A 24,622-nucleotide genomic window follows, 5' to 3' on the forward strand; every position below is an offset into this window, starting at 1 on the left:
GTCAGTATTCAAAATCTATAGAGAACTTCCCGAACTCAATACCTAAAAAACAAATAATCCAGTTAAGAAATGGGCAGGAGACATGAATAGACATTTTTCCAAAGAAGGACTATGGATGGCTTACAGACACGTGAAAAGATGCTCAACATCATTCATCATCTGGGAAATACAAATCAAAACTACAATGAAATACCACCTCACTCCTGTCAGAATGGCTAAAATTAACACTGTAGGAAGCAACAGATATTGGCAAGAGTGGAGAGAAAGGGGGAACCCTTTTATACTCCTGGTAGGAATGTAAACTGATGCAGCCACTCTGGAACAGTATGGAGGTTCCTCAAAAAGCTAAAAATAGAACTACTTGAAGATCCAGCAAGTGCACTACTAGGTATTTACCCAGAGGATACAAAAACACTGATTTGAAGGGACACATGGACCCTGATGTTGATAGTAGCATCAGTAATAGCCAAATCATGGAAAGAGCCCAAATGTCCATCACCTGATGAATGGATAAAGAAGAGATGGTGTTGTATGTGTTTGTACACACACACAGACAATGGAATATTACTTAGCCATAAGAAAGAATGAAATCTTGCCATATGCAATGATGTGAATGGAGCTGGAGTGTATTTTGTTAAGCAAAATAAGTCAGTCAGTGAAAGACAAATACCACATGATTTCACTCATATGAGGAGTTTAGGAAACAAAACAGATGAACATTGGAGAAAAAAAATGAGAGAGGAGAACCATAAAACAGATTCTTAGCTATAGAGAACAAACTGAGGGTTGCTGGAGGGAAGGAAGATGGGGGCACTTGCTGTGATGAGCACTGGGTGTTACTTGTACGTGATTAATCACTAAATTCTAGAAACTAATATACTGTTATGTTAACTAACTAAAATTTAAATAAAAACTTGAAACAAAACAAACAAGAGCATTTACCTGTTGCTGAAAATAGACTTATACTAAATTTCAAAATGTTCTCATAATACAGTTTTGGATCCTAACAGCATTACCTGTTAAACATAAATTAACATCAACAAATATCTGTTGGTTTCCACTCTTGAATATTGGTACTATATGCTATGGAGAATTCGTTTTCTTATTTGTTCAGCAAATATTATTGAGGACTTCCTATGTGGGACATTGTCTTAGATGCTAGAAATACATTGTTGAACAACATAGCCATTTACTCTGCCTTTGTGGGGTAAGCAGGATTTTGAAGGGGTCACACAAACCCACACACAGAACAAGTAAACACACAGCATCATCAGTTTCTTATTTTTGCTAAAACTGTTTAACCTGACTTTAATCATGAGGAAACAATAAGACAAATCCAGAATGTGTAGCATATAACCATTCAGCTTAGAAGTCAGAAGACAGTTGGTTTAAAAAAATACCCCGTTAAAATGAAACAAGGATACAGTTTAGATTAAAGGAAAGAGAAAAGACATGACAAAATACTTGGGTGAATTTTGACTGGATCCTAGATTTTGAAAAAAGCTTTACAGAACATTTTTGTGTCAAATGGAGTATTTGGACTGTAGGCAGTAATATTAATGTTAAATTAGGCAGTATTATTAATGTTAAATTTTCTGGGTTTGATAATAGTCTTGGGGCTGTATGGGATTTGTCATTCATTCAGGGGTACATGCTGGTATTTATAGGTGAAGTGTCATGATGTCTGCAACTTTCAGATGAATCAGCAAAAAATGTGTGTGTGTGTATGGGAGTGAGAGAATTGTGTAATATTAATTGCTGAATCTTGGTGAGTATATTGATGGTTACTTTTTTCTGATTATATTTGGCAGTTTTCAAAATAAAGAGTGGAGAAAAATGTAGTTACAGGTTATGATTTTAAAGAACAAGAGTTCTCTCAGCTATACAGAGAATACTGTAGAGTTCAGCTACTTTAAAAGAGTTACTTAGAAGAATCAGCATGTAAAGAATGCAGGAGTGGGGAAGGAAGTTTTGATAGTAGGCACGGTATCTATGGATGTCTTGGGTGGGAAAGATCTTGGTTTTTGAAGAATTGAAAAAAGTCCTGTATGGCTAGATCTTAAGATGCCAAGATATATTTTACATTAGCTGCAAAACTTGTGATGCTGTATTTGTAGCCTTTTTAGCCTAGTAAATATCTTTTAAAAAATTCATTATGGAAAATTTATTTTTTTTTATTTTTATTTTTTTTTAAAGATTTTATTTATTTATTCGACAGAGAGAGATCACAAGTAGGCAGAGAGGCAGGCAGAGAGAGAGAGGGGAGAAAGCAGGCTCCCTGCTGAGCAGAGAGCCCGATGCGGGACTCGATCCCAGGACCCTGAGATCATGACCTGAGCCGAAGGCAGCGGCCCAACCCACTGAGCCACCCAGGCGCCCGGAAAATTTATTTTTAATTAAAAAATTTAATTAAGTTTTTGTTTTAATTTCAGGATTGTTAACGTACAGTACTATATTAGTTTCAGCTGTACAATATAGTGAGTCATTAATTTCATGTATCACCTAGTGCTCATCAAGACAAGTGCACTCTTTAATCTCCATCACCTTTTTAATTCCCATCACCTATTTAACCCATCCTCCTACCCACCTCCCCTCTCCCCATCAGTTCTCTATAATTAAGAGTCTCTTTTCTTGGTTTGTCTCTCTTTCTCCCTTTGCTCATTTGTTTGTTTCTTAAATTTCACAATTGAGTGAAATCATATGGTGTTTGTCTTTCTCTGACTGGCTTTGCTTAGTATTATAATCTCTAGCTCCATCCATGTCCAGCATAGTAAATACTTTAGAATGTTTTAGTTTTGTTGTTTGAACTATTTATAAGGTCCTTTTGTATTTATCTGCATGCAACTCTTAAGTGCAGAGCTTTGGAAAAATAAACTGCAGACAGATGTCCTTGAGTTTTTGTGTCAAAATCAGGGGCAGGCAGCTAGTTCTATCCTAGGAAACTTAACCGAGTTGAATCATCTCTAGAAATGACTTTCATTACTGGTAGACTTAAATTAGGCCAGTAAAAGCCTTGTGGCTAAAAATGCTATGGGCAAGAGTCTTGATAATGGCAATGAATCTCATTTCACCAGTTGTTAAGTCTGACAATATTTTTGGCTTTGCCATTGTTTTTTTTTTTTTTTTTTTTTAAAGATTTTATTTATTTATTTGACAGAGAGAAATCACAAGTAGGCAGAGAGGCAGGCAGAGAGAGAGAGAGAGAGAGGAGGAAGCAGGCTCCCTGCTGAGCAGAGAGCCCGATGCGGGACTCGATCCCAGGACCCTGAGATCATGACCCGAGCCGAAGGCAGCGGCTTAACCACTGAGCCACCCAGGCGCCCTGCCATTGTTTTTTAATGACCAGTTCATAATCGGGATCCCAAATGACAAATACCGATAATAGCTTTGTCTAAGAGACAGTGTGGCTTGCTAGAGTTTACCACATATATTGAGTCAAGAGTTTGGGGTTGTAATCAGGCATTATCTGACATTTTTAGAACTTCAAGAGTGATTCTACTTCTGAGTTAATGTTTCTTTTTGGTTAAGGGGAATAATCTTCTCTCTTCCTTCTTCTGACTTTGTTATTAGGAGAAAATGAGTTGTGAACACTCTTGAGAAAGTTAAACACTATGTAGTAAGGTGATGTTATTTTCAAGCACTTTTAATTTGTTTGCTCTGATATCCAAGATCCAGTTCATACTTCTAGGAATTGGAACGTTAAACTCTGGGGCAGAGTTAGTGACCTGAAGTAAGGATACCTCAGTTTTATTATTTCTTCCTCCCTGATCTGAGGACCAAATTCTGCAGGATTATAATTAAAATTTTGCACTTTCCATTCAGTTCATTTTCTCCTGATTTGTTAGTGTAGTTTCATTCATGTATTGTAATCAACCTGACCGGTTGTAGATTTGAATATTTGCAGTTATCTATGTTTTTATGTATATTATTGGCATTGTTGGTTTTGGTGTTTTAAATCTGTAGTTACCTACTATCCATCACATATACAAGATAACTGGTCATCTCACAACTAATATATCGTCAGGAATCTGCAAACTGGTATCATTAGCTAGTTCTAAATTCTCATTGTGGAGACGTTTTGTTTTCTATTTGCACAAATAGTTCAGATGACTGTGGATTTGTGTTGAATAGGCTTAACCAGTTATCTTTTTAATCCAGTACATTCCTGAAATCTGATATTGTATCTGAGTGGTATTTCTGTGCCATTCTGAAAATACTTGATGTGTTATATCTAACAGTATCATTTGTAATTTTTTACAAGTTAAAATATTTTCTGAGACGCCTGGGTGGCTCGGTTGGTTAAGTGTATGCCTTTGGCTCAGGTCATGACCAAGGTCCTGGGATGGAGACCCATGGTGGGCTCCCTGCTCAGTGGGGAGTCTGTTTCTCTTTCCCCCCTTCCCCTGACCCCTGCTCATGCTCTCTTGATCTCTCAAATAAACAAATAAAATCTTTTTAAAAAGTTACAGTCTTATATATTAAAAATTTTTGTGATCACAAAAATACTGTATACTTGTTGCAAAAGTCTAAATATACAGAAATATTCTCTAAAGCTGAAATTTTATCATAGACTTTAAGTTATTTAGATATATTTTCTATAATTTCATGAAGAGAGCTAAAGCCACACTCATTGAAAGTGTAAACATCTTTGTCATTGCCTGACCTATTAGGTGGCTAAACTATTTTTAATTCTAGAGGTCTCAGGCTGAACTTGAGGTCTACGTGGAGACTGCTGGATTGCCTCTACTTTTAGTTTCAATTTTCAAGTGAGATGAAATTAAGTACAATTTTAAAAGACTTTTTGACTTTTGATTTCTACATTTAAATACATGAACAAATCTGGAGCTGTGTTTAGTAGAATATATGCATTCATAGGATTCATAGTAGAATATGTGCATTCATATTTGCTTGATGGATGAAGGACTTACTGACTGGTATGTATATTGTTAAGTATAGGCTTTCACTAATTTATTCAAGAGATAATTACTAAGTACCTACTTTGTGGCAGACACTAAGAAAAGTTTTAGAGATCTAGTGATAAGCAAAATATTTTCTTTCAGTTGTAATTTGAAATGCAGTCAAATGTACATGAAGTCATTTAAGTTACACATTTCTAAAATATTGTTTGATTCAGCTTTTATTATACTTGTTACACAGAAGATTCTGAACTAATCATCAGTCTATGGAAGGAAGAGAGTAGGTTTCTTAGATTATGAATGTTTATGGTTAGGTTATTTTTCCTTTAGTTTCAGCGATTTCTTTGTTTTTGTAGAAACAGCTTTTATTAATGTTCAAATATTTCCCACTCCAAAAACCTCCTTTGAGATCCTTAATGAGCCAAAATTTTAGAAAATGTAAGCTAAACTCATCCTATTAGTCTTTGCTTCTAAACCCTGTGGTCCCAGATGACTTTGGAGTTGTTAACTTCATTAAGCAGTTTATATTACTTATTTTACTTAACCTCTTAGGTACATACTACTGCCTCCTTTTTTTTTTTTTAAAGATCTTATTTATTTATTTGACAGAGATACAGCGAGAGAGGGAACACAAGCACAAGGAGTGGGAGAGGGAGAAGCAGCCTTCCTACCGAACTGGGAGCCTCATGCAGGGCTGGATCCCAGAATCCCAAGACCCTGGGATCATGACCTGAGCCGAAGGCAGATGCTTACCTGACTGAGCCACCCAGGCACCTTTACTACCTCCTTTTTCTTAGTTTTCTTAGTGGTTGTTCCATGTTTTGTTTTGTTTTTTAAATGATACTCTTTTCTCTGAATTATCTTATTTATTTTTGTGGTGACTTCTTCCATCAGAGGATTTTTTTTGCCTGTCATTCCAATAAGAGTTTTCCACAGTTTCTCTGACTTGACTTTCATGAACCAAAATTGTCTTTGGCAGAGTGGAGATAGTGTACTGACATAGGGTTACCAGCTTTTTATTTTGGAAATTAAGAATGTTTTTAAAAACTACTGCTTAACTACCTTTGTTTCACTAAAGAAAAGGTATTAAGAGTGTAAGAAGGGTGTGCTCAGAATGCTGAACAGCTTATTATGGATTAATTTAACTCAGTATATTGTCTTTGTTTTTCCTTATGTTGCTATAGATTGACACAGATTTATGGACTTGATTAAATTTGAAAACCACTGCCATAAAACTGGTTTCTTGAGCTGATTGAGGGGGAGGTAGTAGGGCGTTCTTGTGGCCTAATGTTAGGGAAAAACTATAGTTTGTTTTAACATATCAAAGCTTCCCAGGTAGTTATGTGAAAAAGCCCCCTAGTTTACTTAGTATTGGAGCGCCATTTCACTTAGTAAGTAAATTTTTTTTTAAATTAAAATATTACTTTCTAACTACTTAAAAAATATATATATTACTTTCTAAGAGTGTGAAACATCACGCTCTAGTTACGAAATTCTAAAAAGATACGGGTTTTTTAATATGTTCCCTCTACTTTTCTCAGAGGCACCAGCTTTTTTTTTTTTTTTTTTAATTTTATTTATTTATTTGACAGAGATCACAAGTAGGCAGAGAGGCAGGCAGAGAGAGAGAGGAGGAAGCAGGCTCCCTGCCAAGCAGAGAGCCCGATGCGGGGCTCGATCCCAGAACCCTGGGATCATGACCCGAGCCAAAGGCAGAGGCTTTAACCCACTGAGCCACCCAGGTGCTCCGAGGCACCAGCTTTTTAACTCTCCGTTGATTCTTTGTATTTTTTGAGTTTTTTAAAAAAGATTTTTGTTTATTTATTTGACAGAGAGATCACAAGAGATCACAGAGAGGCAGGTAGAGAGAGGGGGAAGCAGGCTCCCCACTGAGCCGAGAGCCCGATGCTCTATGCTAGGGCCCTGGGATCATGACCCAAGCTGAATGCAGAGGCTTAACCCACTGAGCCACCCAGGCACCCCTGTTTCTTTGTATTTTTAAGTAAGCATTGCATTGTTTGATTCATCAATTTTGGACTTTTTTTCAGTAATATTAGATGAGGAATTTCTCTGATAGCCTCTTCAAGTTTTTTAATATGCTTATATAAAAAATTTCCTTTGTGTGATTATATAAACATTGATAAATCGATAGAATATTGATATGGCAAAGTAATGGGTTAGGGTTAAATGAATTATTGCATGCAGAATTCTCAGAACCATGCTAAACATTTTTTAGTTGTTTTTAGCTATTATTTCTGGGATTACATTTCTTCCACAACTGGATTTAAAATTTGCCTCATTAAAAAATAGAATGTGCTTAGTTTTCTTTGAACACTGAAATCTTCACACATCTTTCCACTGTTCTGTAAAATGTCTTGAGTGTGCTTTTCCACACTATCTGTCCTGTAATTTATCAGTTACATTTATTTTTCTTAGAGATATTCCCTTGGAGCTCTTCTGGATCTCTTCTCTAATCTGTACTTGCTCTCTGGACTTAACTGCACGATTTAGTCTTGGGGCTTGACTTCACAGTCACCCTGGGAATTCCTTTGTATCTCCCCATGTTGATTCCTTTGCATCTCAGGTCTGCCTTTTTTTTTTTTTTTTCTTTCTTTTAAGAGATTTTATTTATTTATTTGGTGGGGGTGACGGAGAGCACAGAGGGAGAAGCAGACTCCCCACTGAGAGCTCAACACGGGGCTCCAGCCCAGGACCCCAAGATCATGACCTGAGCCGAAGGCAGATGCTTAACCAGCTGAGCCACTCAGGTGCCTCTCACGTCTGCCTTTTTGGTTTACCGCCTCTCTTTGGAATCTTCTATTAAGGCCCAAAGAGAGTGTGTTTGGGTGATAAATTTTCATAGACTTGTGATTCCATAAGTTTGTACATTATGGTATGTTTACCACAAGTGTAGCTACTGTCTGTCCCAATATATTGCAATTACAATATCATTGACTGTAGTCCTTATGCTGTGCCTTTTATTCCCATGACTTATTTATTCCATAACTGGAAGCCTGTATCTCCTGCTTCCCTTCACCCATTTTGCCCAGCCCCCACCCTTCCCCTCTGGGAACTATCAGTTTTTTTCTCTGTATCAATAGGTCTCATTCTTTTTTTTTTTTTTTTCCCCTTTTGGGGCGTAGGGAGAGGGAGAGAATCGTTAGCAGACTCCTTGCTGAGCACAGAGCCAGATGTGGGGCTCGATCTCAGGATCCTGAGATCATGAACTGAGCCAAGACCAAGAGTCAGATGTTTTACCAACTGAGTCACCCAGGTTTCCTGAAAGAGAGAGAATCTTAAGTAGGCTTCACACCCAGCATGGAGCTGGAGGTGGGACTCAGTCTCACACTGCTGAGATCATGACCTGAGCCCAAAATCAAGAGTCATAGGCTTAACCAACTGAGTCCCTTCCCTACCTTCTTCCGTCCTTTTGTCCTCCTCCTCCCTTACCCTCCCCTCTGCTCCACGTCCCTCCTCTCTTATAAGTGAAATCATACGGTATTTGTCTTTTTCTGTCTGACTTATTTTGTTTAGCAAAATCCCTGGAGATCCATGCATGTTGTCTCAGATGGCACAGTATTGACATTTTTATGGCTGTGTAATATTCCTGTGTGTGTTTCACATTTTTATTGATTCATTTATTGATGGACATGGGTTGCTTCTGTATTTTGCTATTATAAATGATGCTGCAGTGAACATAGGGACACATAAATCTTTGAATTAGTGTTTTCTTTGAGTAAATACTCAGTAGTGGAATTACTGGATCATATGGTATTTCTATTTTTAATTTTTTGAGGAACAGCCATACTGTTTCCACAGTGGTGTACCAGTTTATGTTCCTACCAGTAGCTCATGAGGGCTCCTTTTCTCCACATTCTCCCCAACAGTTGTTATTTCTTGTGTTGTTGGTTTTTTTGGTAAATAATTTTAGCCATTTTTAACAGATGTTAAGGTTATATCTCATTGTGGTTTTGATTTGCATTTCCCTGATTAGGGATGTTGAGCATCCTTTAAAAATACATGTTTTAAATCTTTGTTACTTACCTCCCACCCATTTTTGGGGGGAGATTATTTGTGGAAGAAACCAGACATTTTTTTTTTTTTAAGATTTTATCTATTTATTTGACTGACAGAGATCTACAAGTAGGCAGAGAAGCAGGTTGAGAGAGAGAGGAGGAAGGCTTCTGAGCAGAGAGCCCGATGCGGGGCTCGATCCCAAGACCCTGGGATCATGACCCAAGCCGAAGGCAGAGGGTTTAACCCACTGAGCCACCCAGGCACCCTGAAACCAGTCATTTGACATATAAATTTCCCAGCTTGGATTTTGCCGATTACATCCCCATTGTGCAATTGAACATCATTTCTCTGCATTTTCTATAAATTGGTGGCTAGATGTAGAAGCTTATTCCAGATTTCTTGCTTTTTTTTTTGGCATGACTACTTCATAGATGTGGTATGTTCTCCCAAGAAGCATTCAGTAGTTCTTTCTCTTGTGCTTTTAGAAGCCACTGGTACTCAATACCTAGATCCGTTTATTCATTAGGTGTTGAAAAATGATTTTTTTAAAAAGATTTATTTATTTGACAGATCACAAGTAGGCAGAGAGGCAGGTAGAGAGAGAGAGAGAGAGAGAGAGACAGGGAGAGAGAAGGAAGCAGGCTCTCCACTGAGCAGAGAGCCCAATGCGGGGCTCAATCCCAGGACCCTGGGATCATGACCTGAGCCAAAGGCAGAGGCTTTAACCCACTGAACCACCCAGGCACCCCTGAAAAATGATTTTTAAAACTTGAATATATAAAGAAAACCTTCCCCATTTTCAGTGGGCACTTCACCTATTCTCCTCTCTGTACTTTGTGTTTGTTTCCCTTGATTTGTCTTTGAATGAATAAACTTTTCATCTCCTGATACGATATACAGGTAGTACAAATAGAAGATGTGACTAGGGATCCAAGAGTCCTTTTATACAGACTTCCACATATTACTCTATTCTTCGAGCTCACCTGACCTCTGTCTTCAGTCTGGTGCTGCCAATTCTTTAGTCTTTTGGGGTTCTGTGGGACAAGTGGGTTGCTTCTTAACATTCTTTTCTGCTGCGTGCTTAAGTTTAATCTTCCCCATTTTACTAGTGTTTATTATTCTTTCAGCTGCTTTCCATTTTCCTGTATTGCGGTTTGGAGTTTCATGTATACTTTAGTATGATTGAAGATGGAGTGTGTTGTTGGTTTTTTTGTTGTTGTTGTTTTGTTTTGAGTATGTTTTTGTTTTAAGTTTTTTTTTTTTTTTCTGTTTGTTTTAGCATGAGAAGGAGCAGAGAATCTTCACTTTGCTCTTTTATTATAGTAAAGTTCTCATCCCGTTTCTCTTCTTATTTCTATCCAGGGCTTCAAATACATACCTTCACTATTTTTCTGACTTCAAGTCTTTACTTCCAAACCTGATTTTCTTTCTGAGCTGTGCATCTTTTTATCCAGCTACTTCCTAGATTTCCTGATTAATCTCCCCCGGATATTTGCCAGTTTTATCAGTCTTTTCAGTAGACCAAGTTTTAGTGCCATTGTTTTTCTCTGTTGTAAGCTTTTCTTTCATTGATTTTCTTTCCCTTTTACTTCTCTCCTCCTGCCCCCTTCAACATGAGATGGATACTTAATTTATTAACTTTAATTCTTTTTTTTTCTTTTCTTTCTTTCCCCCCCGGGATCTGTGCTCCAGGTTTTATATCCAACGGATGAAATAAAAATGACATCTAGGATTTTTCTTATTTCAATCCCTGGTGTGACCCTGTATTTACTACAGTGCCCCTTCCCCCTTTTTTTTCATTTTTAAAATTGAGTTAAAATTGACATATAACATTATTTAGTTTCAGGTATACAGTATCGTGATTAGATATTTGTATAAATTGCAAAATAATCACCACCATGATTTTAGTTACCATCTATCACCATACATAGTTAAAATATTTATTCCCTTGTGATAGAGAGCTTTTACGATTTATTCTTAGCAACTTTCAAGTATGCAGTACAGTATAACTAACTATAGTTACCATGGTGTACATTATATCCCTGTGACTTACTTATTTTATAAGTGTGTATTTTTTCTTTCACCCATTTAACCCATTCCTGTTCCTTGTCTCTGGCAACCACCGCTCTGTTTTCTTTATGAGCTTTGGTTTTTTTTTATTGTTGTAGTTTTTTTAGCTTCCACATATAGTTGAGATTATATGGTATTTGTCTTTTTCTGTCTGACTTACTTCACCTGGTGTAATGCCCTCAAAGTCCATCCATGTTGTCACAGGTAGCAAGATTGTTCTTTTTTAATGGCTAAATAATATTCCTGTGTGTGTGTGAGTGTGTGTGTGTCTTTTTCCATTGAAGGACACCTAGGTTGTTTCTATGTCTTGGTTATTGTAAATAATGCTGCAATGAACATGGGGATATATGTATCTGTAGTTAGTGTTTCTGTTTTCTTTAGATGAATATTCAGAAGTGGAATTGCTGGATTGTATTTTTTTTTTTAAGACCTTATTTATTTGGCAACAAAAGAATATCAGCAGTGGGGGAGTGCCAGCGGGAGAGGGAGAAGCAGCAGCATCCATCATCCCCCCTGCCCACCCGGCCTTGTGCCAGGTAGTCCAACAAGGGGCTTGATCCCAGGACCATGGATCATGACCTAGCTGAAGGCAGATGCTTAACCAACTGAGCCACCCAGGTGCTCCGTATGGTAGTTCTATTTTTAATTTTTCGAGGAACCTCCATACTGTTTTCCATTGCACCAATTTAAATTCCCAGCAGCAGTACACAAAATTTGCGTTTCTCACATCCTTACCAGTGCTTGTTATTTCTTGTCTTTTTGATAATAGCCATTTTGATAGGTGTAAGGTGGTATCTCATTGTGGTTTTGATTTGCATTTCTGATTATTAGTGATGTCGAGCATCTTTTTATCTACCTGTTGGCTGTCTGTATATTTTTGGAGAAATGTCAGTTCAGATCTTCTCATTTCCTTTATGTTGTTGTTTTGTTTTTATTTTTAAAGATCTTATTTATGTATTTTGAGAGAGAGAGTGAGTGAGATGGGAGAAGGTCAGAGGAAGAAGCAGACTCTGCTGAGCAGGGAGCCTGATGCGTGACTCATCCCTGGACTCCAGGATCATGACCTGAGCCAAAGGCAGTTAGTTGCTTAATCAACTGAGCCACCCAGGCGCCCCTTTCTCTTTATTTCTTAATCAAGATCTTGTTTTTGTTGTTATTGAGTTGTATGAATTTTTTTTTCAAGATTTTATTTATTTATTTGACAGAGAGAGATCACAAGTAGGCAGAGAGGCAGGCAGAGAGAGAGGGGGAAGCAGACTCCCTGCTGAGCAGAGAGCCCGATGTGGGGCTCGATCCCAGGACCCTGGGATCATCACCTGAGCCGAAGGCAGAGGCTTTAACCCACTGAGCCACCCAGGTGCCCCGAGTTGTATGAATTTTTAAAAAAGATTTTATTTATTTGAGAGAGCAGAGCAAGAGAGAGGATGAGCTGGGGAGAAGGGCAGAGAGACAGTAAGAAGTCGGCTCCCTGCTGAGCAGAGAGCCCGAGGATCCAGGATCCCAGGATCCTGGGAATCATGAATCTGCTGAAGGCAGTTGTTTAACCTACTGAGCCATCCAGGCACCCTCATATTTTCGCTATTAACCCTTTATCAAATACGTGATTTGAAAATATTTTCTCCCATTCGGTAGTTGCCTTTTCGTTTTGTTGATGGTTTCCTTGCTGTGCAGAGCCTAGTTTTGATATAGTTCTATTTGTTTATTTTTGCTTTTGTTGCCAAATCCAAAAAAATTATCACTAAGAGTGATATCAAGGAGCTTACTTCCTATTTTTTCTTCTAGAAGTTTCATGGTTTCTTATGTTCATATATTTAACCCATTTTTAAGTTAATTTTTGTGAATGGTATAAGATAGTGGTCCAAATCCTTTTTTTTTTAATGGGGCTCTCCGGTTTTTCCAGTACCATTTATTGAAGAGACCGTCTTTCCCCCATGATATATTCTTGATTCCTTTGTCTTAAATTAGTTGACCAAATATATGTGGGTTTATTTCTGAGCTCTGTTCTGTTCATTGACATATGTGTCTCTTTTTATACTAGTACTATACTGTTTTGATTACTATGGTTTTGTAATAAAGTTTGAAGTCAGAAAGTGTAATGTCTCCAACTTTGTTCTTCTTTTTTCTTTTTTTTTAAACTTTATATATATTTTTAAGATTTTATTCATCTATTTGACAGACAGAGATCATAAGTAGGCAGAGAGGCAGGCGGGGGTGGGGTGGGGGGTGGGGAAGCAGGCTCCCTGCTGAGCAGAGAGCCCAACCTGTGGCTTGATACCAGAACCCTGGGATCGAGACCTGAGCCAAAGGCAGAGGCTTTAACCCACTGAGCCATCCAAGCGCTCCTGTTCTTTTTCTTAAGATTGCTTTGGCTATTTGGGTTTTTTGTGGTTCCAAACATGTTTTAGGATTGTTCTTTTTATGTGAAAAATGCTATTGGAATTTTGATAGGGATTGTATTGAATGTGTATGTAGATTGCTTTGGGTAGTATGGATATTCTAACAGTATTCTTTTGTTCTATGTGTATGAACTGTCTTTATTTATTTCTGTCTTTTTCACTTGCCTTCATTGATGTCTTACAGTTTTTATAGTGTAAGGTATTTCACCTCTTTGATTAAATTTATTCCTAGGATTTTTCTTAGGGGGGGCAGTTGTAAAGAATTGTTAATTTTTCTTTCTGATAGTTTGTTGTTAGTGTATAGAAAAACAGCAGATTTTCATATATTAACTTTGTCTCCTGCACCTTTACTGATTTCATTTATTAGTCCTAACAGTTTTTTGTTGGAATCCTAGGGATTTTCTGTGTATAATATGTCATCTGCAAATGGTGCCATGTTTACTTCTTCCTTTCTAATTTCGATGCCATTTCTTTCTTTGGCCTAATTGCTGCAGTTATTGCTTCCAATACTGTGTTGAAGAAGATAGGTGAAAGATGGCATCCTTGTCTTATTCCTGATCTTAGAGAAAAAGTTTTCTCTCTTTCATACTGCTGAGTATGATGTTTGTCATATATGGTCTTTATTATGTTAAGGTAGGTGTGTTCCTTCTGTACTCACTTTGTGAGAGTTTTATTATAAATGTTGACTTTTGTCAAATGCTTTTTCTGCATCTGTTGTATTATATGATTTTGTCCTCTTTTTGTTACTGTGGTGTATCACATTGATTTTTGTGGTTGTTGAAGCATCCTGTATCTGTGAAATAAAACCCACATAATCTTGGTGTATGATTCTTTTAATGTATTATTAAATTCAGTTTACTAGTATTTTGTTAAGGAATGTTTTATCAGTGTTCATCAAGAATATTATCCTGTGGGGCACTTAGGTGGCTCAGTGGGTTAAAGCCTCTGCCTTCAGCTCAGGTCATGATCCCAGGGTCCTGGGATCGAGCCCCAAATTGGGCTCTCTGCTCGGCAGGGAGCCTGCTTCCCCCTCTCTCTCTGCCTGCTTCTCTGCCTACTTGTGATCTCTGTCTGTCAAATAAATAAATAAAATCTTAAAAAAAAAAAAAGAATATTATCCTATAATTTTCTTTGTTGTGACGTCCCTGTCTGGTTTTAGTATCAGGGTAATTGACCTTGTAAATGAGTTGGAAGTGTTGTCTTTTCTCTTTTTTTTTTTGGAAAAGTTTGAGATTTTTCTTTGAATATAGGATTGACCAGTGAAGATGTCTGGTTTTGGACTTCTGTTTTTTGGCACTTTTTTGATTACTGATTTAATCTCCTTACTGGTAATTCTTATATTTAGATTTTCTGTTTCTTCATGATTCAGTTTTGGTAGGTTGTATGTTTCTAGGCATTTATTTCTTTTCGGTTGTCCAGTTTATTGGTTTATAATTGTTTATAGTAATCCTCTGTATCTGTGGTATGAGTTTTAGTGTCTTCTTTTTTTGTTTCTGATTTTATTTTATGATTTTTATGGTGTTTTTTATTGACCTACAGTTGACACACTATATAATAGTTTTGGATATACAGCAGTGATTCCACAACTCTACATTATGCTCTGCTCACCACAAGTGTAGCTGTCACTCACTGTATACTCCTATTATAATATCACTGACTGTATTCCCTATTCTGTACCTTTTATCTTTGTGGCTTATTCATTTCTTAGTAAATACTAAATACCTCTACTCAAGTACCAGATTTTTCATCATCAATGCTGAGTGTTGAATGGGATAAGTGGGAATATCATCAAACTACTTAAGGAAAGTATCCAGAAAACAGTCCATTGTGAGTTTAGTACTAAGGTAAGTTTAGATACATAAAGGCTCAGAATAAGCAATTCCAGGAAAAATAAAAAGTGAATAAGAAAGGTTGTTTAGGGACGCCTGGGTGGCTCAGTTGGTTAAGCAGCTGCCTTCGGCTCAGGTCATGATCCCAGCGTCCTGGGATCGAGTCCCACATCGGGCTCCTTGCTCGGCGGGGAGCCTGCTTCTCCCTCTGCCTCTGCCTGCCATTCTGTCTGCCTGTGCTCGCTCTCTCCCCTCTCTCTCTCTGATAAATAAATAAAATCTTTAAAAAAAAAAAAAGAAAGAAAGGTTGTTTAATGAGAGTGTGCCATTTAGTTTTGCAGTGATTAATATTTACAGTTTGGATTATTTAAAGCACATTACTGATTTAATGAAATTAGTTAAGTAAGATTATAGAGGTGGGAGTTGTTATGATTTTTTTTATAATAAGTCATATGTGAAATAGATCAGTTAAAAAGAGAAATATAAGCACATGCATATTATTTAGAACTATGGAAGTGCCTCCCAGAATAAATAGCTGAAAAGAGTTGAGAAAGCATCAGCCTCTGGAGAGCAGTATTGAAATGTGGGAAGAGTTGGGTGGGCAGCGACTGCATTTTGTTTTAAACCTATCTATCTACTTGAAATTTTTTTAAAGTATGCATTGTTATGTTTTTATAATTTCTAAAACTAAGGATTAGAGTAGAGCCAGTCATTAAGCTGCCTGCTTTATGATTTCTGTTCTCTTGGTCTGACCCTGGTCCCCTTTGATGTTCTACTTTCAAGGAACCCTCAACCAGAAAGAATTCTGCCAGCCCCAAGCTTCATTTTACTTGTGCCTTCCTTAAGAGAAAGAAGAGAATTCTTTCCCCATAGCTTTAATGGGGGCCCAAGCTTCAGTAGATTGCCTTCTGCTTGTACCTAGGCCCTACCTTGGCCTTCCAAGGCCACGTGAATTTAACTATATCTTTGTGAAAGATTTTCCCCAAAGTGGCTCTGTTGTTAGGTTACATTTATTGTTCACATGTGATTCACCCACACATGTACTGCTTTTCCAAGAGAAGGGAAGAAGTTGTGGGAAAGAGCCTGGGATAGATGGCAGCTTTTGCTTTTTGAGAGATGAGATTGCTTGGAACCTGTGGCAGATAAAAGTTTAAGATAGCAGCAGAATAGGTATTTTCTTCTCTATCACAGCAGTGCCTGTCATTTCCTGCGATTGCATACTCATTTGATTTTTTGGATTGGGGTGAGTTAGAGTGAGAGGAGTGCTCCTGTTGGGGTGGGGGGAGGTGGCAGTGCAAAGTGAGACTAGGTTTTTTTCCTTTTAGTTCCTTTGCTGCCAAGTGGAACTTCATGTGTTGAAGAGTAGTGGCAGGGGTACTAGAGACATGGTTGTGGTGGATCAGTCATGGCTGATTGGGGAGGGAACTCAGGAGCAGAGGGATGAAAGTTCCCACTGGGGTGATGAGTCCTATGTTGGGACAGTGGCATTTGGCTCTTTAGAGATTGCCTTTAATTAAATTACCAGCTACTACTGGTAATTTACTGATTAGTTATTGTGTTACCAGTACATTCTGGGCAGTACACTAGGTTCTGGGGAAGGAGTGGTCCCATAAAATGGGACAGTCATTTTCCCCTCAGAATACAAAGTATTTGGAGAGTGGGGAGTAGATGAAGATAAGTAAGTAGGCAAATGGAACAGAGTGTTGGAAGTATGTTAGTGGGAGAACTAGCATATACCAAGAGAGCATCTAACCTTAAGTTGGTGGATGGGGTTGAATCAGGAAAGGAGCCTTAAGAAGGAAGGTCTAGCTGAGTCTTTCCTGTCAAAATCTTGGGTGCTGAAGATAGGGACCTTGACTCTCTTATTCACTAGGCCTGGAACAGATACTCATTAAATATTTATTGAAAGAAAAATAATTAACCTGAAAGTGAGTTGAATTTCTTCCTATTTCCTCTGCTGCTTATTGAGAAATTAAACTATATCAAGTCCTTAACCCCTGTTTTTTAATATTGGTCTCATAATAGTTCTCAGAGATTGTTGCAGACATGAAATCAGTCTGTGGTCTCCCATATAATATTCAGATAGTTTTCTTGTTAGCTGGGGTATTAAATTGGGGAAGAAAAAAGACCACATACTATTTGAATTATGCATCTAATTCCCAAGTTCTTGAATTAGTGTCTTATTTATTGTAGGAGTAGTAAACCAAGAAAGTAGCTAGTTGAACTCCTGGTCTTCCATTTGGTTTCAAGGGAGGAAACTTTTTCCAGGCAGTCTCTCTCAAGATGGACATCAGTAGCAGTGAAGAAAAAAGTGCTTCTCTAAGTAGTAGTATTATGGATAGAATTGTATATAGATCAATAGATAGATAGATAGAAGTATTCTTTATGTGTATGTTGTGGAATAGTAAAAGCGTTGTGACCATTCTGGAAATAGAATTTGACTTCTGCTACTTTGTTAATCTGTATTGTATAGTATGAGGAGCTGATATAATTGAGTCAGATCTTAGCAACAGAAAGAAGTACACTACAGCATCACAATTCTCTGGTCAGGACATGTCCAGTTTCCCCAGTTCTCAGTCAGATCTCCTACTCTCACTTACTACTTGAAAATATTTAATATATGTCATGGTAAAATATATGGTATTATATATGCATGTTTTCAATTTTCATAAATGATAATTGTGCGATAAATTTCGTTTTACTTTCAACAACACATTTGCAGCATCTTTCCATGTTGTATGTATGTTCTGCTTCCAAGATCATAACAATAATTCTTTTTTTTTCTGTTTAAAAAGCATCTTCCTTTTTTAAAAATTCAATTAGCCAGCATAGAGTATATATCACTAGTTTCAGATGTAGAGTTCAATAGTTCATCAGTTGTCATAGCAATATGCTATATTTTCTAGTTATGCTTGAAGTTTTACATTTATTTTTGTCTTTAATCCATCTGTAATGCACCTTTTTGTGAATTGTGAATTAAGAGTATAGCTTCTCCTCCATTTAAGTGAATCATTTTCCCCAGTACTGTTTACTAAATGATATGTCCTTTCTGTACTGTTTTGTGTTGTTACTTTTATTATATATCTACTTCCCTTAAATGAAATTGTTTTGGAGATACCTATTCTGTTGTAATAATCTTATTGTCTGTTCCTTACCTGTACAGAACAGTTTTTCTCTGGAATATGTCACAGTATTTGGTAGGTTGAATCTTTCTCTCTTTCTTTGTTCTTTCTTTTTGAAGTCGACTTAACTATTCTATGGATTTTTAGTTTAGTTTAGTTTTGTTTTACAAATTTAATAAAACATTTGACCTCAAAAAATCCTGCTTCAGTTAATTGGAACTGCCCTGTATTTATACACTAAAGATTATCTGCCAAATAGAGTGAAATTTAACTTTAACTCCATTTGGGAGAAGACACTGTTAACATCATGTAAAATGAAAAGGTATGGACTGGAGATTTGATGGGCGTTGGGAAGACCACGAGCACCTTACGTAACCTAACAATGGCAATTAGGAGTACACAATTTAAGAAAAGGGCATGCAAACCAACTCCTTTATTTGTTTCGGTTTTCCGTTTAAATTTTTTCTGGTATGGCTTCTTAAATAGGCAAGGCAGCCTGGATGCAAGATGAGAGATAACTGAACACCAAGTCCTGATCCCCCTATCAAAAATCTTTGTCATGGCACTTTTATAGAGTATGAGCTGGGAAAAGTATTTCTAACATGTGTAACAAAGTGTTCTTATTCATAATATATAAAGTGCTCTTAAGTCATTATGAAAAAGATGAACATTTTAGTTTAAAAAAAAAAGGCAGAGATCAGAAGACATACAAATTAACAAAGGAAAAAACCTCTAATAATAATAGAACTGTAGATAGAAATGTAGTGTGTGTGTGTGTGTGTGTTGTCTGTCAAATAATAAAAGGGTAAATACTGCTGGTGAAGTGTTAGGCCTTCAGATGCTGTTCAGGTAGTGCCAGTGAAACTACTTTTTTGGAGATTCATTTGACATTGTCAGTTAAAATATATATATATAATGTAGGTTGGGGAATGGGGTGTTGAAGTAGTATTAGCTATGAAATGGTAATTGAAACTGGTTGGTGAATACCTGATGGTTTTTTTAATACTTGTTTAGTTTGCTTTTGCATGTTGTAATTTTCTACAGCAAAAAGGAAAAATGTCTATATTTTTTGTTATAGTAATTATTCTTTATGAATTTATCTCATGTAGTACCAGGAATACTTAAAAAAAAAAAAGAAATAAAATGGAAAAGGATGAGCTTTTTTTGGTTGTAATAGTAAAAGAATGGAAACATACTAAATGTTCCTCAGTTGGGTAGTAGTTGGAAAGTAGCTTTGCATTTGAAGAAAGGATTATCTTACATACTTTTGTTTTATACTTGTGTAGATGGATATTACATTGTCCAAGATACATTATTATATGAGGAAGTTAGAGAACAGTATATGTAATATTCCACTCTTTAAATTAGAACATTTTATGTGAGTTATGTTTGTGTATGTGGTATATACAAAGGAAAAGTCAGGAGATTAACAGTTCTTTTGTGGGAGAAAGTATGATGGGGAATTTTCACTTTTCACTCTTTCTGTATTATTTTACTATCTTATGTTTACCTTTAATCAGAAGGGAAATAATAAATTCTAAAATTGGAAAAACTAATTTGGCTTCTAATAAAGGTCACATTCTAGAGAGGAGGGAAGTAATCAGTGACAGTAATGGGAGAAATTACCTTGGAAGGGGATACATATACAGTGTTTATCTTGGTTATGTTTGAGTTATGCTATTACGGGTCATTTGCCTTATTTTTTTGTAAAGCTTCTTTGGACAGAAATTTTTAAAAGGATAATACTGTTTATAAATACCCGTTAATGCAGTTTTATATATGATTTATATTCTTCATGTTTATGTGAATAAAGATTGTTATGTATTTGTTGTATGTGAATTAGAGTCTATTGTTTATTTGGAACAAAACAGACTATTTGTGCATGCAGTCATTTTTAGAAATAATTTAACTCTTTAAATATAGATTTTTCTTGAATTGAGCTTGAAGTTTATAAGTTACATAAAACCATTCTGCCTTTTATGTATCATGCCCTATGCAGAGCACTGAGGATACAGCTGTGAATAAGAGTAAGACAGATGTCTGGGAAGTAGGGGGGCGGGATAGGATGGCTGGGTAATGGACATTGGGGAGGGTATGTGCTCTGGTGAGTGCTGTGAATTGTGTAAGACTGATGATTCACAGACCTATACCCCTGAGGCAAATAATATATTGTATGTTAATTAAAAAAGAAAAAAGAGTAAGTCAGACATAATCCCTGTTTTTGATGGAGTGTTTGGGTGAGGGAATGGTGATGTGTGTTGCTATGGGCTGAAGAGTAAATGGGAAAGACTATAGTAATAGAGTTAAGAGTGTATAAATTTCCTCCAAAGGTTTGGCTGTGAGTGGGAGGAAAGAAATAGGATTGGTGAAAGGGAGCAGGGAGCACGGAATTTTAGTTTTCTCTTTTTTCTCAAAGATACTTACAACATTTTAAGAGAGTAAGATGGGAGGCTGTCATGAAAAAGAGAATTTGTTGAAGCAATAGCATAGCATACAAAACCAATTTAGGAATGTTTTCAGTTTTGATTTTTGTATATTTTCTGGTCTAGATTTGGAAGGTTCTAGGTCAGTAGCCACCATGGCATTCTTTTGAAGTCATTTTTCACCTATAATTAATTATGTTGCTCAGGTTTTGGTTAGTTTCTTTAAGGAAAGCAAAATCCCTCAAGTGGCCCCTGAATTTATAGTTTTCCAGAAAGTGCTTGCTGATAGAATAATTTTAATGTTGTGATGAAGGCATTAAATTGATTTCATCTCTGGAGAAAGAAGGTTCTTAGCCTGGCATTGAACACTCCTTTGGTAAAGTTAATGGTAGATTCATTCTCCATTTTTACTTCTCTCTAGCACTCATCTTGTCAGACTTTTAACCCCTGATCCTACTAAATGCCTTTTCATTACAGCTGTCCATGGCAGACACATTCCCTTTATTTAGATACATGGCAACATATGTTCTCCTAGAGCATGGTTCCCACAGTGTGATCCATGAATCCTTGTAGGAGTCTGAAGCTCAGAATTATTTTCATAATACTTAGATATTATTTGCCTTTCTCATTGTGTCGATGTCTTTACAGTTTGCATGAAAATGATGTTTGGTCAAACTGCTGTGCACCTTAGCATGAAACAAGGCAGTATTCTTCATTGTTGAGCACTCATAGTAAAAAAACAAACAAACCCAAAACCCACCAAATGCATGCATACACAGAGAACCCTCTTTCATGTAGAACATTCCTGATGAAACACTGAAAATTGTTTTTACCTAATTTTGAGTTTATATATTTTTAAAAATTTTTATTTTTTTATTTGAGGGAGAGAGCATGAGCAGGGGGAGGGGCAGAGGAAGACACAGCCTCCTCCTGAGCAGGGAGCCTGGACAGTTGCTTAACTGACTGAGCCATCCAGGCACCCCTGAGTTTTAATAATGTTATATGTGATGAAATAGGAAGTATAGATAGGATATTTATGTCATTGTTTTTAGTAACAGCTTTTTCATGGAATACCATTTTTACTTGAAACAGTGACTAAGATGGGTATTTGCCAGATAGTTCCTTGAAGTGACATACTTCACTTACATTTACTTTCTTACTTCCCATTTTTGGTTTTCTTCATTTGTTCCTGTGGGTTGATGTAATGATCTGGTATCATCTCTTTACTTTAATACAATTTTGTTCCCACCACCTCCTTTGTGATGTTATTACCATTTATGTTATAGGCCTTATAATTCAGTTATACACATATATATGTTCCATATATTTGAGTTATTAGAAGTATGCATTTATACTGTTTTTTATAATTACTTAATTACCTTTACCACTGTTTTGTGTGTGTGTGTGTTGATTTATATTTCTGTTGGCTTACTGGCTTTCAACCTTATTAAGAATTTCCTTTAGTATTTCTTATAAGGTAGCTGTGCTAGCAACAAATTCTCTCAGTTTTGTTTATCCTAGATTAATTATTTTGCTTTCATTTTTGAATGGCAGTTTTGCTGAGTAGAAGATTGACAGTTTTGCTGGGTATAAGGTTGACAGTTTTGCTGGGTATAAGGTTGACAGTTTTTTCTTTTAGCACTTTGAATGTAGGATCTTGCTGCCTTTTGGCCTTCATTGTTTCTGATGAGAAGTTAATCTTTTTGGGGTTTCCTTGTACATAATGAGTTATTTTTCTTTCTTTCAGCATTTCTGCTGTGGTATTTCTGCATATAAGTCACTTTGCTATTTGTCCTACTTGGAGTTTGTTGAGCTTCTTGGGTGTGTAGATTAATGGTTTTTAGCAACTTTGGAAAGATATCAATCATTATTCCTTTGGATATCTTTAAAATATCTTTCATTGCTAGAGAGGAGGTGGGTGGGGGATGGGTTAAATAGATAGGAATTAAGGAGGGCACTTTTTGTAAGTGGCTATTATATGTATGTGATGAAGCACTAAATTCCACACCTGAAACTAACATTATACTGTATGTTAACTAATTAAAATTTATTTTATTTTATTTTTTAACTGGAACGTAAATAGAAACTTGAAGAGAAAAAAATGTAGTGTGTCTTTCAAACTGAAACTCTACTACCCCTTAAACACTAACTCTGCATACCGACCTCCTCCTGGCCCTAGGCAGCCACCATTCTGCTCTGTGTGTCTATGAGTTTGATACTCTGGTTATGTCATGTAAGTGGGATTATACAATATTTGTTCTTTTTTTGGTCTGGTTTCTTTTGCTTAGCCTAATATCTTAAAGGTTTATTCATGTTGAAGCTCATGATAGAATTTCCTAGAATTTGTGTATTCTTAGGTATTGAAATTAGGTAGTCCCAATTCCTAGGTATTGAAACAGTTTTTTTTCTCTCCCACATATTTTATTTTTACTTAACTTTTATACTATCTACTTTTGAATTATTGTCTGTCTAGTTTTATACATTGCTGTGTGCTTAATTAGTAAAGCATCTTATGTTAAGAAAATGAAACCAAACAAACAGTGCTTTGTTACCTTTGAGAAAAAGTTGATGGTAGTAATGCTGTGGTTATGCTATGCTCTTTATGGAATTACTAATATATGAATAATAATATAATTTTGGAATACATAATTTTGGGGTCTTTTGCTTAAAAAATAAAAATGATGTTATACCTCTCATTTGAGTATGATTTTGTACAAATGGTGTTTCTTAATTTTATTAAACTCCTAGTCTTTATATTTTAGGGACTTGGGACACATTCCCATCAATAAACGACTTAATTCAGTGGTGGTTCACTTAAGGAGGTCATGACTACTCTTCCAATGAGTTGAATATACCCAACTACCCCAAAGTCACTGGTTAGTGTGTTTTCACTATGTGTGGCATAATTATTTTTATTCTTTTCATGTGCTTATGAAATTGTGCCATGTAACTTCTTTTTAGTTTATCTAAACCCAGTCATGAGATTTAAGGCATCCTTTACTGATGACCATGGCTTACCTGCTTTAGCTTAGATCTGTACCCTGAATGTAGGATCTTAGAGTGATTGCTGAATCCTTGTCTCAGTAAGGGTAGGCATTGAATGAATTTTGAGAACAACTATCATTTTCTTTGAAGTTACTTATTCCATAGAGTATTAAATTTTCTCCCAATTTAAGGTTTTTTTTAATAAATCAGTTTTTGATTAATATATAAAACATATCATTGGTGTATAAATAAGCTCTTTCAGTAAGTTAATCTTATATATGGTCTTTTATTCCTAATCAGAGACTCTACAGGGGCAGGTAATTCACTGGTCCACAAGCGGTCTCCTTTACGTCGAAACCAAAAGACCCCAACATCCTTGACCAAGCTGTCTTTACAGGATGGACATAAAGTCAAAAAGCCAGCATGTAAATTTGAAGAGGGTCAGGATGTCCTAGCTAGATGGTCAGATGGCTTGTTTTATCTTGGAACTATCAAAAAGGCAAGTTTTACCTTTATATATTTTTTGTTGTTTTTTTGCAGTAAATTTTTAATAATTCTGAGTTTAACTTCACGTTTTTAACTTACAAAAAAATCACCATAAATATTCCTCTATATTTCAGATAAACATATTGAAACAGAGCTGCTTCATCATATTTGAAGACAGTTCTAAATCCTGGGTTCTCTGGAAGGACATTCAAACAGGCAGGTGCTACTATTTCTCTTGAACATGATTTACACTAAAATTTGATTTTCTTTTTAGTCTGTCACTTTCTAGTGTTTTTTTTTTTTATTGAATACAGTATATTGAGGTAACTCAGAATCACTTTTGAGGATATGTGTGCTTCATAGTCCTCAAGGAGTTAT

The 24,622-nt window shown here is 36.3% G+C and overlaps 1 protein-coding gene across 7 annotated transcripts in view; it reads left to right on the forward strand.

Moving 5' to 3' along the window:
* MTF2 (metal response element binding transcription factor 2) overlaps positions 1-24,622 on the forward strand; it is a 60,794-nt gene that overhangs the window by 8,964 nt on the left and 27,208 nt on the right. For 3 of the 7 annotated variants that reach the window (XR_006601822.1, XM_013056141.2, XM_004752591.3), the window contains exons 2-3: positions 24,059-24,257; positions 24,379-24,460. The exons of 1 other annotated variant lie outside the window; for it this stretch is intronic. Coding sequence is in view for 2 of the 6 variants with exons in the window: in XM_013056141.2 (XP_012911595.1) it covers positions 24,059-24,257; positions 24,379-24,460 (281 nt within the window). In the remaining 4 variants the exon portion in view is untranslated. Of the gene's footprint in view, positions 1-24,058; positions 24,258-24,378; positions 24,465-24,622 lie in introns of those variants that run through there. 3 more of the 7 variants (XM_045064868.1, XM_045064869.1, XM_013056142.2) reach the window with 3 other exon arrangements.

This window comes from Mustela putorius, unplaced genomic scaffold (assembly GCF_011764305.1).
Source record: "Mustela putorius furo isolate JIRA1106 unplaced genomic scaffold, ASM1176430v1.1 tig00003853_pilon_pilon_pilon, whole genome shotgun sequence".
NCBI lineage: Eukaryota > Metazoa > Chordata > Mammalia > Carnivora > Mustelidae > Mustela > Mustela putorius.